General features: G+C 64.9%; 1 protein-coding gene across 2 annotated transcripts; it reads right to left on the bottom strand.

The window, feature by feature from the left end:
• Positions 1-228: 228 nt before the first annotated feature.
• On the bottom strand, positions 229-11,109 carry LOC147647674 (solute carrier family 12 member 4-like). Of its 2 annotated transcripts, XM_086871099.1 has the most exons (24): positions 11,023-11,109; positions 9,009-9,301; positions 8,518-8,613; positions 8,234-8,380; positions 7,947-8,001; positions 7,728-7,858; positions 7,142-7,374; positions 6,925-7,061; positions 6,501-6,617; positions 6,135-6,233; positions 5,948-6,005; positions 5,461-5,635; positions 5,150-5,253; positions 4,974-5,072; positions 4,632-4,751; positions 4,241-4,345; positions 3,979-4,153; positions 3,339-3,537; positions 2,708-2,865; positions 2,190-2,321; positions 1,808-1,897; positions 1,518-1,594; positions 1,105-1,238; positions 229-677 (listed from the first exon to the last, which is right to left on the bottom strand). In XM_086871099.1, the coding sequence occupies exons 2-24, from the start codon at positions 9,228-9,230 to the stop codon at positions 541-543; spliced, it is 3,000 nt and encodes a 999-aa protein (XP_086727225.1). In that variant the 5' UTR covers positions 9,231-9,301; positions 11,023-11,109; the 3' UTR covers positions 229-540. The 2 variants fall into 2 exon arrangements, with proteins under 2 accessions (XP_086727225.1, XP_086727226.1); XM_086871100.1 differs by lacking the exons at positions 2,708-2,865; positions 3,339-3,537.
• Positions 11,110-11,146: the final 37 nt, after the last annotated feature.

Below are 11,146 nucleotides of genomic sequence, written 5' to 3' on the forward strand. Positions count from 1 at the left end.
TATTTCCCCTTATTTTTCCTCTATTTTCTCTCAGTTTCCCCCCATTTCCCATCCTCCCATTTCTCCCCATTTTTTCCCCATTTTGCCCTCTTCTTTTTTCCCAGTTTTGACCCCCATTTCCGTTTGGGGTTTTTTATCCCCAGTTCCCAAAAATCCCTCCCTGAAATCTCAAACAATTCCCCATTTTCCAGGAATTCCCCCCCGTGGTCAAGAACTGCAACTCCTGGCTCCTTTTCCCCCAAAAAATTCCATTTTGGGGTCGCTTTATTGAGGATCTTTGGTGAAATCAAAGTGCAAAAAAAACCAGCAAAGAGCTGAGGCCAGACTGGGAGTGCACTGGGAGCACTGGGAGTGCACTGGGAGTGCACTGGGAGCACTGGGAGTGCACTGGGAGTGCAGTGGGGCCATACTGGGATTGCTGGGACCACACTGGGAGCTGCAGTGGGGCTGTACTGGGAGCACTGGGGCCGCACTGGGCGCTCAGGGCTCCCCGTCCCCGTTCCCAGTTCCGTACTGGGAGCACTGGGCTGTGCTGGGCACTCAGGGCTCCCCGTCCCCGTTCCCAGTTCCATACTGGGAGCACTGGGCTGTGCTGGGGCCGTCGCCCTCGCCGTCCCCGCCCCGCACGAGCAGCACTGGCCCCAGGCCCTCGGTCAGAACCTCCAGGAACTCCAGGTCTGGGGGAGTCAAGGCCTGACCAGTGCTCCCAGTGACCACCAGTAACCTCCCAGTGACCACCAGCACCCTCCCAGTGACCTCCAGTAACCTCCCAGTGACCTCCAGTACCCTCCCAGTGACCACCAGCACCCTCCCAGTGACCTCCAGTACCCTCCCAGTGACCACCAGTAACCTCCCAGTTTCCCCATTTCACCCTTTTCCCACCCTTTTCCCCCATTTCCCATCCCCACGTTATTTCCATTTTTCCCCATTCCCATTTCCCCCAGTTTTTGTTTTTCCCCCATTTCCCATCCCCCCATTCCCGATTTTCCCGTTTTTTCCCCATTTTTGGATACAGTTCTCCAGGGGCTGTTTCCCCCCGTTATTCCCGGTTTTCCCCATTCCCGATTTTCCCGATTTTCCCGTTTTTTCCCCATTTTTGGATACAGTTCTCCAGGGGCCGGGCAGGCCGGGGGGGGGGAGGGGGGGGCAGGTCCAGCAGCACCAGCCCAGCCCCCCCCGAGTGGGCGCTGATGGCGGCGTTGAGGCGCTCGGCCGCGTGCATGCGCCGGACGTTCCCCCTGCCGGACACACCAGTACGGACCAGTATGGACCAGTACAGAGCAGTACGGACCAGTACGGACCAGTACAGACTGGTATGGACCAGTATAAACCAGTCCCCCCCCAGTCCATCCCAGTCCCTCCCAGTCCCCCCCAGGCCCCCCCAGTCCCCCCCATTCCCCCCAGTCCCTCCCAGTCCATCCCAGTCCCCCCCCAGTCCCCCCCCAGTCCCCCCCAGTCCCCCCCAGTCCCTCCCAGTTCCCTCCCAGTTCCCTCCCAGTGCTCCCAGTGCCACTCACGGACTGGGGCCCCTCCGGGGGTCTCCTCCCCCCTCCTCTTCCTCAGCGCTGGGCGGGTGCGAGGGGGCGGGGCCTCCCTGTGACATCACCAGAGAGGAAATGATGTCACAACGATGACAGTGATGTCACGTATGGACAATGGCGATGATGTCACAGGAAGACAGCATGACGTCACGGGGATGGCGTCACGGGGATGATGTGTGACATCACAGGGTGCTTAGTGACCTCATGAGGAAGAAGGTGATGTCACAGGGTGCGTAGTGACGTCATGAGGAAGAAGGAGACGTCACCTGGGCGCGGCGCAGCTGCCGCAGCATCTGAGAGCGCTGCTCCATCATCAGCGTCCGCTCGTAGGTGTAGGCGGAGACATCCCCGTCGTGCTGCGGCCAGCGAGAACCAGTATAAACCAGTATAAACCAGTATGAACCAGTATAAACCAGTATGGACTGGGCTATTTGGGGTCTTTTTGGGGTATCCCAGGTGTGTTTGGGGTATCCCAGGTGTATTTTGGGGTATCCCAGGTGTATTTTGGGGTGTCCCAGGTGTTTTGGGGTATCCCAGGTGTATTTTGGGGTATCCCAGGTGTATTTTGGGGTATCCCAGGTGTATTTTGGGGTGTCCCAGGTGTTTTTGGGGTATCCCAGGTGTTTTTGGGGTGTTTTTGGCTCTCACCAGCTCCACCACGTGCACCTGTGCCGGCAGCGCCCGGCGCCGCGCCACGGCCTCGAGCAGGCGCCGCAGCCGCTCGCTGTTGTCCTCCAGCAGCGCCACCGTGAACAGGCGCAGGGGACACCCGCGCCACGCCTGGGGGGACACGGGGCTGAGACCCCTCCTCAAAACCCCCAAACCCACAGAGCCCCTCCCCAAAACCCCCAAACCCCAAAATCCACCGTGAACAGGTGCAGGGGACACAGCTGGGGGGACACGGGGCTGAGACCCCTCCCCAAAACCCCCAAACCCACAGAGCCCCTCCCCAAAACCCCCAAACCCCAAAATCCACCGTGAACAGGCGCAGGTGACACACCTGGGGGGACACGGGGCTGAGACCCCTCCCCAAAACCCACCCGCACCACACCTGGGGGGGACACGGGGGACATCGGGGTCACGGGGAGGTCACGGGGGGTCACGGGGGGTCACAGGGCTCAGACCCCTCCCCCACCCAAGCCCCCCCAGCCCCTCCCCCCCCGTACCGGGTGCTGTCGCAGCAGCAGCGGCAGCAGCGTCAGGAGCCGCCCGGTGCCCACCACCCACCAAACGTCCAGAGACCCCCCCGGGGCCCCCCCGGGCTCGGCCGCGCCCTTGGACACCAGCAGGGCCCGGCCCCCGGCCCCCGCCGCCCGCAGCAGCTCTGGGGGGACAGCGGCGCGTGGGAACGGGGTCCTGGGGACATCGGGGACACCCCCGGTGCCCCCAGCCCCTCCCGCTTCCATGGCCCCCCCGCGTCACCCCCAATGTCCCCTGTGTGCCCCTCTATCCCCCAAGGTCCCCCCAATGTCCCCTGTGTGCCCAATATCTTTAATGTCCCCCAGTGTCCCCATGTCCCCACCCATGTTCCCACATCCCCCAATGCCCCCAATGTCACCCCAATGTCCCCCAGCATCCCCAGTCCCCCAATCCCCCAATATCCCCCCATTGTCCCCAATCCCCCAATATCCCCCCAATGTCCCCATGTCCCCCCATAGTCCCCAATCCCCCAATGTCCCCAATGTCCCCACATTGTCCCCAATCCTCCCAATGTCCCCAATGTCCCCCCATTGTTCCCAATCCCCCAATGTCCCCCCATTGTCCCCAATCCCCCAGATGTCCCCAGTGTCCCCGTACCCACGAAGTCCCTGGCGGCCCGGGCGGGGTCTGGCTGCTGTCTCCAGCGCCGGGGCCAGCCCAGCAGGACGGTGTTGGGGCGCAGAGCCCCCAGCCCCACCCCCTGCACCAGAGCCCCCAGCCCCGCGCGCGGCTCGGGGGTCACCAGCACCTGCACGAAGCCGCGCGCCCCGGCCTGCGCCAGCGCCGCCCGCAGAGCCTGGGGACACGGACAGGGACATGGGGACACAGGGACAGGGACAGCCATGGAGACAGGGACATGGGGACACGGACGGGGACATGGGGACAGGGACAGGGACAGCCATGGGGACAGGGACATGGGGACACGGACAGGGACATGGGGACAGGGACAGCAATGGGGACAGGGACATGGGGACAGGGACATGGGGACACAGGGACAGCGATGGGGACAGGGACACAGGGACATCCCGAAAGGACACAGGGACACCCCAAAGGGACCCACCAGCCCCGCCCGGGTCGTGACGCCCCTCCCACAGCCCCTGTGAACCCCCCATACCCCCATAGCCCCTCCCTAACACCCCAAATACCCCCCCATGACCCCCCCAGCCCACCCCATGACCCCCTCATGACCCCCCCATCCCCTCCCAGCCCACCCCATGACCCCCCCAGCCCCCCTCACCCTCTCGGCCCCCCGGGCCCGGGCCAGGTCCCCGGGCAGGGCCCCCCCCAGCGCCGCCCCCAGCACGGTCAGGCCGCGCCCCCCCCCCTGCAGCTGCGCCGCCAGCGCCACCAGCTCGGGCCGGGGGGGGGGCGCGGGGGGGTCCCCGGGCTTGGACAGAACCAACAGCTGCGGCCTGGGGGGGACAGAAACGGGGTCAGGGGGACACGGGGGGGACACGGGGGGGGCTCAGGGGGGCCCGGGGGTCCCGGGGGGGGCTCACCTGAGGCTGGGGGGAGGGGGCCGTCCATCCTCCAGCCGCAGCAGCGCGAACCGGGCGGCGCTGAGGGAGAGCCCCCGCAGCCCCTCCCCCCACTCGGTCTGGGCGCTGCGGGGGGGGGCGGGACCCCCAGGTGAGGGTCAGACCCCCCAGGTGAGGGTCAGACCCCCAGGTGTGTCCCTGTCCCCCCCAGGTGTGTCCCTGTCCCCATGTGTGTCCCCAGGTGTCCCCTCGATGTCCCCAGGTGTGTCCCCACCCCCCAGGTGTGTCCCTGTCCCCCAGGTGTGTCTCTGCCCCTCCCCCAGGTGTGTCCCTGTCCCCAGGTGTGTCCCCAGGTGTGTCCCTGTCCCCCCCAGGTGTGTCCCTGTCCCCAGGTGTGTCCCTGTCCCCTCACCTGCGGAACTCCAGGTATTTGTAGGCGGTGGCGCCGATGCCGAGGGCCAGGAGGGCGCAGTGCCAGCAGGTGACCAACATGAGGGACAGGCAGAGCACGGCCCCGGCCAGGGACACCGCCCTGGGGACAGGGACAGGGGCACGGCAGGTCACTCAGGGGTCACTCAGGGGTCACTCAGTGGTTACTCAGGGTCCCCCAGGGTCACTCAGGGTCACTCAGGGGTCACTCAGGGGTCACTCGGGGGTCACTCAGGGTCACTCAGGGGTTACTCAGGGTCCCCCAGGGTCACCCAGGGTCACTCAGGGTCACTCAGGGGTCACTCAGAGGTCACTCAGCACTGACCAGTGGTAGAGCGGGCAGCGCGGGCTCCAGCCGGGGGTGGGCAGCAGCCCCTGCAGGGCGCAGGCGAGGTTCAGCCCCAGGTACGAGGTCAGGCACAACCTGCGGGGGCACTGACGTCACCGCGCCGCCGTGACGTCACGGGGCGGGCGGTGACGTCACGGGGCGGGGACACGCACACGGACAGCACCGGCGCCAGCAGGTCCAGCGAGCCCAGCAGCACCCCCAGCGTCGCTGTCACCAACGTCGCCAACAGCGGCCACAGCCGGCCCCGGGCCAGCGCCTGCGGGGACACCGAGGGGACGTGAGGGGACACGGGGACAGCCTGGGGACAGCCCCAGGGGACACGGGAACAGCCTGGGGACATGGGGACATGGAGAGGACATGGGGACAGCACCAGGGGACATGGGGACAGCCCAATGACAGCCCCAGGGGACATGGGGACAGCCCAGGACAGCCCTGGGGACACGGGCCCCGTGGGGACACTCACGTGTGGCAGTGGCAGTGCCTGTGTCCGCGCCAGCCCCCGCAGCAGGCGGGACCCCCCGAGCAGCGCCTGCAGCCCCGCCCCCACCGCCGACAGCAGCGCCCCCAGCACCGGCACCCAGGGCCAGGGCCAGGCCACCGCGGCCAGCACGGGGACACCGCCCAGGGCGGCACCGAACCTGCGGGGACACGGGGACAAGTGTGGGGAAACTGCCCAGGGACACGGGGACAGTGTGGGGAAACTGCCCAGGGACACGGGGACAGTGTGGGGACAGCGCCTGGGGACATGGGGACACTGGGGACACCGCCTGGGGACACTCTGGGGACATTGCCCAGGGTGACACTGCGTGAGGGAACAACGCACGGGGACAGCAGGGTCCCAGTCCGGCCACCAGGACCCACCCTGGGACATTGCAAACCCCACAAGGGACTCTTTTGGGGACGCCAGGACCCCCCGGTGACATTGGGGACATCAGGGACCCCAGACTCACTTGTCCCGCAGCAGCTGCCCCTCCACGCCGGCCCCCAGCAGCAGCGCCGCGCTCAGGTCTGGCCGTCAAGGAAAACCCAAAACCCCCCAAACCCCCCGAAATCTGCTGCCCCCCCCCCAATTCCTCCCGGGGTCCCCAAGACCCCAGAGCCACCCCCCATTTTGGGGTCCCCTTTGGGGGCGGATACAGCCCAGGGCCGTGGCCGTGGCGGCCCCGAGGCTCCCGGCCGGCACCGAGCGAGCGACGTCCCCGAGCTCGGAGCAGCGGCTGCACCCCCAGAGCACCCCTGGGACAGACCCCAGACCCCAAATCCCCTTCTGGGATCCCCAAAATCCCCCTTCGGGAACCCCCAAATGCCCCTCAGCCCTCAAATCCCCCCACCAGTTTGGGTCCCTCCCATTTATGGGGTGTCCCCACACCCAGAACTCCTCCCCAGTTCAATTCCCCCCCAGCCTTGGCGTCCCCCCACACTTTGGGGTCCCTCCCCATACTTTGGGGTCCCTCCCCGTGATTTCGGGTCCCCCCACCCTCCGTTTGTGCCCCCCGTTCTCACCGGAGGCCGAAGGGAGGCTCAGCCCCAGCAGGGCCCCGAAGGAGGCATCGGCCCCGCCCTCCTCCTGCTCTGGCCCCGCCCCCTGGCCCACCTCAGGGGGGCGGGGCCACAGGTTCCCTGGGGGGACAGCGGGTGAGGCCACACCCCCGGCCCCTCCCCCTCCCCATGACCTCAGGGTGGCCCCACCCCCGGTCACCTCCTGTGACCTCCCAGTGACCTCAGGATGACCCCACCCTGTCCCCCTCCCCATGACCCCCTGTGACCCGCCCATGACCTCTGGGTGACCCCACCCCCATCCCCCACCCTATGACCCAGGGATGACCCCACACCCTCTGACCTTCCCATGACCCCTCTGTGACCCCTCCATGACCCCTCTGTGACCCTCCCGTGACCCCTCTGTGGCCCCGCCCCCTGCAGGACTCACGTGCCAGCAGCCTGGCGCTGGGCCCGGGCAGGGCGGGCAGCGCCCCCTGGTGGCCGGGAGGACCGCGGGAGGCGTTGGGGGGTGCGGGGGGGGCGCAGGGTCTCAGGGGGTCCCCGGGGTGGGGGGGGAGGCACAGCCTGGGGGGGAGGGACAGCAAAGGTCAGCCGAGGTGCTCATTAGCATCTCATTTGCATGGGGGGTGGGGCATGTCACTCACGTGCGGGCGGGGTCGCCGGGCAGGGCACGGCGCAGGGACCCGGCCTGCAGCGCCAGCAGCGCCAGCAGCAGCCCCGCGGGGCCCAGGGGGGCGGCGGCCGCGCGCACGCGGGGCGGGGCCAGAGACCCCGCCCCCAGCAGCGCCAGCAGCCCCGCCCCGTAGCCACGCCCGTTGTTCAGCCGGCCCCAGCGGCCACGCCCCGGAAGCACCGCCCAGCTGGGGCTCAGGTACACCTGGAGGAGGGAGGGGCCAGAGCGGTGACAGCCTCAGCCCATCCCCCACCACCCCAGCAGACCCCGCCCCTTTCAGCATTCCCCGCCCAGTCCAGGTGGGCTCCCCCCCAAGCTTATGTCCCACCCCTCTGATCAGACCACGCCCACTTCCAGACTCTGGGCCACACCCTCTCCCCTAAGCCCCACCCTCTTATGGGGCCACGCCTCTACAGCCTACCCAGGCATCCCCAGCCACACCCTCTCCCCAGGCCCCGCCCCTTCTGAGCCCCCCACCCCATGTCCCTCCCCAGGTCTCGCTCTCCCGGGCCCCACCCAGCCCCACCCTGACCCCGCCCTGACCCCGCCCCACTCACCAGCAGCACCTCGGCCCCGCCCAGCGCAGCGGCGGCGGCAGCGAAGGCGGAGCTCAGGAAGCCGCAGACCCCCACGGCCCCCCCGGCCTCGGGGCCCAGCGCCCCCGACAGCAGCGCCAGGGCCCCGCCCCCTGCCCACCGTGATGTCAGAGGGCGGAGTCAGGGCTGGCCACACCCACAGATTGGGTGGGGTCCCCCCTCCCATCCCCCCCAGCTCACCGGGGTCCAGCCCGTTGGTGGCGACGGCGCTCAGGGACACCGCGGTCAGCAGCATCTGCGGGGACCCCTGACCTCTGACCTTTGACCCCTGACCTGACCCCTGACCCCCCAACAGAGTACCCAGAACATGACCCCTGACCCCAAAGTGTATCCCCAGGTGTGACCCCAGCCATGTCCCCAGGTGTGTCCCCAGGTGTGTCCCTGTGTCCCCAGGTGTATCCCCATGTCCCCAGCCGTGTCCCCAGCCGTGTCCCCATGTCCCCAGCCGTGTCCCCAGGGTCACTCACGCAGGCCCCCAGCAGGACGCCGATGGCCGCTGTCCCCAGGACGCCGCCGTGCCCCACGACCCAGGGCAGGCGCAGCAGCAGCACCAGCCCCAGCAGCGACTGCAGCGACGGCGCCGCCACCCCCAGCAGCGTCCCCAGGGCACGGCGCTGCGGGGACAGCGGGGACAGCGGGGTCACCAGGTGTGCCCAGGTGTCCCCAGGTGTGTCCCCAGGTGTGCCCAGGTGTGTCCCCAGGTGTGCCCAGGTGTCCCCAGGTGACCCCAGGTGTGCCCAGGTGCGCTCACCGGGGCGGAGCCGCTGTCGCTGTCGGGGCTCAGGGCGCTGTACGGGGCGATCCTGCGCAGCAGCGCCGGCACCCGCGGCCGCGTTGCCAGCTCCTCCTGCCGGACAGGGCGGGGCCGGGCGGGGTCAGGGGCGGGGCCAGGCGGGGTCAGGGGGTGGGGCCGGGTGGGGTCAGGGGGCGGGGCTGGGGAGGGTGTGGCTCAGGGGTGTGGCTCAGGGGGCGTGGTCATGCCATAAATGACAGCAGGTGCTTGGGGAGGGGTGGGCGGGGCCAGCAAGGGGTGTGGCTTCATGTGGAACAGCGCAGGGGCGTTAATGTGGTGGTGCTAATTAGGGGTGGGGTGGGCGTGGCCTCCCCACAGCGCCAGGGCACTAATGAGGTGCAGCTAATTGAGGGGTGGGGCTTTAGGGTGTGTGGCCTCAAAATAGAGAATCGGGCTAATGAGGGGGTGGGACCAATTAGGGGTGGGGGCTGTGGGGGGCGTGGCCTCACCTCAAACAGCGCCAGCGGCCGCTCCCCCCCCAGCCCGGGCGGGGTGGGAGGGGCGGGGCGAGCCCTGGCCCCGCCTCCCGGGCCCCGCTGGGTGGGCGTGGTCTCAGTGGGGGAGGGGCTGGAGTCGGAGAGGGGGGGCCGGGAGCTGGAGGGGGAGGGGGGCTCGGGGCTGCTGTCTGAGGGCTCCGCCCCCCGTGCCGGCCACGCCCCCGGCACCGCCATGACGTCACCAGGACGGCGAGGATGTCACCGGTGCATCGATGACGTCATCAATGATGTCACCATTGCTGCACCTGCGGGTTCAGAGGGAAAAGAGAAATTTTCCAAGGAAAACCCACATTTCTGAGGGAGTGGAAAACGAGTTTTGGGGGAAAACGAACCATTTTGAAGGGAAAACCCAAGTTTTTCCTGGGAAAATCCACATTGTTTGAGCGGGAAATGAGGGGTTTGGAGGGAAAATCAAAGTTTTTGGAGGACAAGAACCTTTCCAGAAGGAAATCAGCAGTTTTGGAGGGAAAACCCACATTTTGACGGGAAAAATCCGCAATTTAAGAAGAAAATTGTCGGTTTTGGAGAGATAAAAAACCACTCTGGACAAAGGCCAGTATTTAGAGTCAATACCCACATTTTAGAGGAAAAGCTACAATTTCTGAGGGAAAGCCATGGGTGGAAATTTGCAGGGGGAAGATCCACTCCTTTTGAGAGGAAAATTGACGCTTTTAGAGGAAAAATCAAGGAGAAAAACCCCTAATTTGGGGAAAACCGGTATTTTTGCAGGGAAAAAATTTTGGCTGCAATGCAAAGCAGAGATTTTTGGCCATGCCAAAAAGGGTTCGGGGAGGAAAGCGAAATTTTGGAGAGAATCTGATGAGTCTTACAGAAATAGCGACCATTTCTGCAGGAAAAAGGGACATTTTAGGGGAGATGTGGGAATTTTGGGTGGAAATCAAACCATTTTGGGGGGAAAACGGTCATTTTTCCCTCAGAAAAGGGATTTTTGTGAGGGGAAAATCTAGTTTGGAGAAGGAAATATTCATTCCTTACAGGAATAAAGAGAGGTTTGGAGTGGAATCAGGAGTTTTCAGGGGAAAGGAGCAATTTGGAGACAAAATCGGCATTTTTGGGGAAACAGTTTGGGACAAAGTTGTGTTGCTTTGAAAAAAACATAAAAATACACAAAAACTTAAAAAACATGTATTTCCTTATAGGGAAAAACTTAAAAAACAGATCTTTGAGAAGATGCAAAAACTTAGAGAGGGAAAAATTCCAATTATGAATTGGCCAAAAAATGAGGGAACTCGGGGGTGGAAAAAGTCTCGTTTTGGAGGAGGACTGACTGGTTTGGGGTGGAAATCTTTATTTTGGGGGCCAAATCCATCATTGTGTGTTTTTTTGAGGGGAAATGAAGGCACTGGTGGGGCAGAAATTACAAATTCTGGAAGGAGACGATGAATGCTGGGGAAAATCCTCATCCGGATGGGAATAATGTGGAATTTGGGGAGGGAAGGGGCAATTTGGGGGGGAAATGGCCTCACTAAAATCCTCATTTGGAGCCCGCCATCCCCTTTTTGGTGGCCAAAATCCCCATTTTTGGGGTCACATCCCCTTTTTCGAGACAAAACTTCTCATTCGGGAACCAACCCCCGACCTTTTGATGCAAAACAGCCCCTTTTGGGGACCAAATTCCCCCTTTCAGAGGCCAAACCCCACCTTTTTGGGGTCCAAACTCCGCTTTTTAGGGCCAAATCCCCTCTTTTTGGGCCAAACACTCCCTTTTCCAGGGCCAACCCCTCACGTTTTGGAGCGACCCCACCCTTTGTGAGGGCCCAAATTCACTTTTCCAGGTGCCAACCCCACCCTTTTTGGGATCAAACTCCCCTTTTTTGGGGTCAAATCCCCCCCTCCTTTCCCGGATCCATCTCCCCTCCTCCCTCGGCCCCTCCATCCCGCCCCATTTTGGGTTAAAATCCCCCAATTTTGGAGCTCCCCTTTCCCCCCCCGATCCCACCAGTACCTGAGGGGGGGCGTGGGGGAGGGGCCGGCGCGCGCTGCCCTGGCCACGCCCCCTCGCTCGCGCTGCCGCAGGAGGCGGGGCGACGCAGGGGCGCGTCCATTGAGGGGGCGTGGTCGTGGGAGGG

The sequence above is a fragment of the Cyanistes caeruleus genome, chromosome 34 (assembly GCF_971803275.1).
Source record: "Cyanistes caeruleus chromosome 34, bCyaCae1.hap1.1, whole genome shotgun sequence".
NCBI classification, from domain to species: domain Eukaryota; kingdom Metazoa; phylum Chordata; class Aves; order Passeriformes; family Paridae; genus Cyanistes; species Cyanistes caeruleus.

What these genes read in the sequence shown, in the direction of transcription:
- LOC147647674 (XM_086871099.1), bottom strand. Translation starts at nt 9,230, where the DNA reads ATGGCGGTGCCGGGGGCGTGGCCGGCACGGGGGGCGGAGCCCTCAGAC. An exon ending in AGGTGCACGTGGTGGAGCTG is followed by an intron (nt 1,898 to 2,189) that starts GTGAGAGCCAAA and finishes CGCTGGCCGCAG; the next exon opens with CACGACGGGGATGTCTCCGC. An exon ending in GGCAGCTGCGCCGCGCCCAG is followed by an intron (nt 1,595 to 1,807) that starts GTGACGTCTCCT and finishes GTGATGTCACAG; the next exon opens with GGAGGCCCCGCCCCCTCGCA.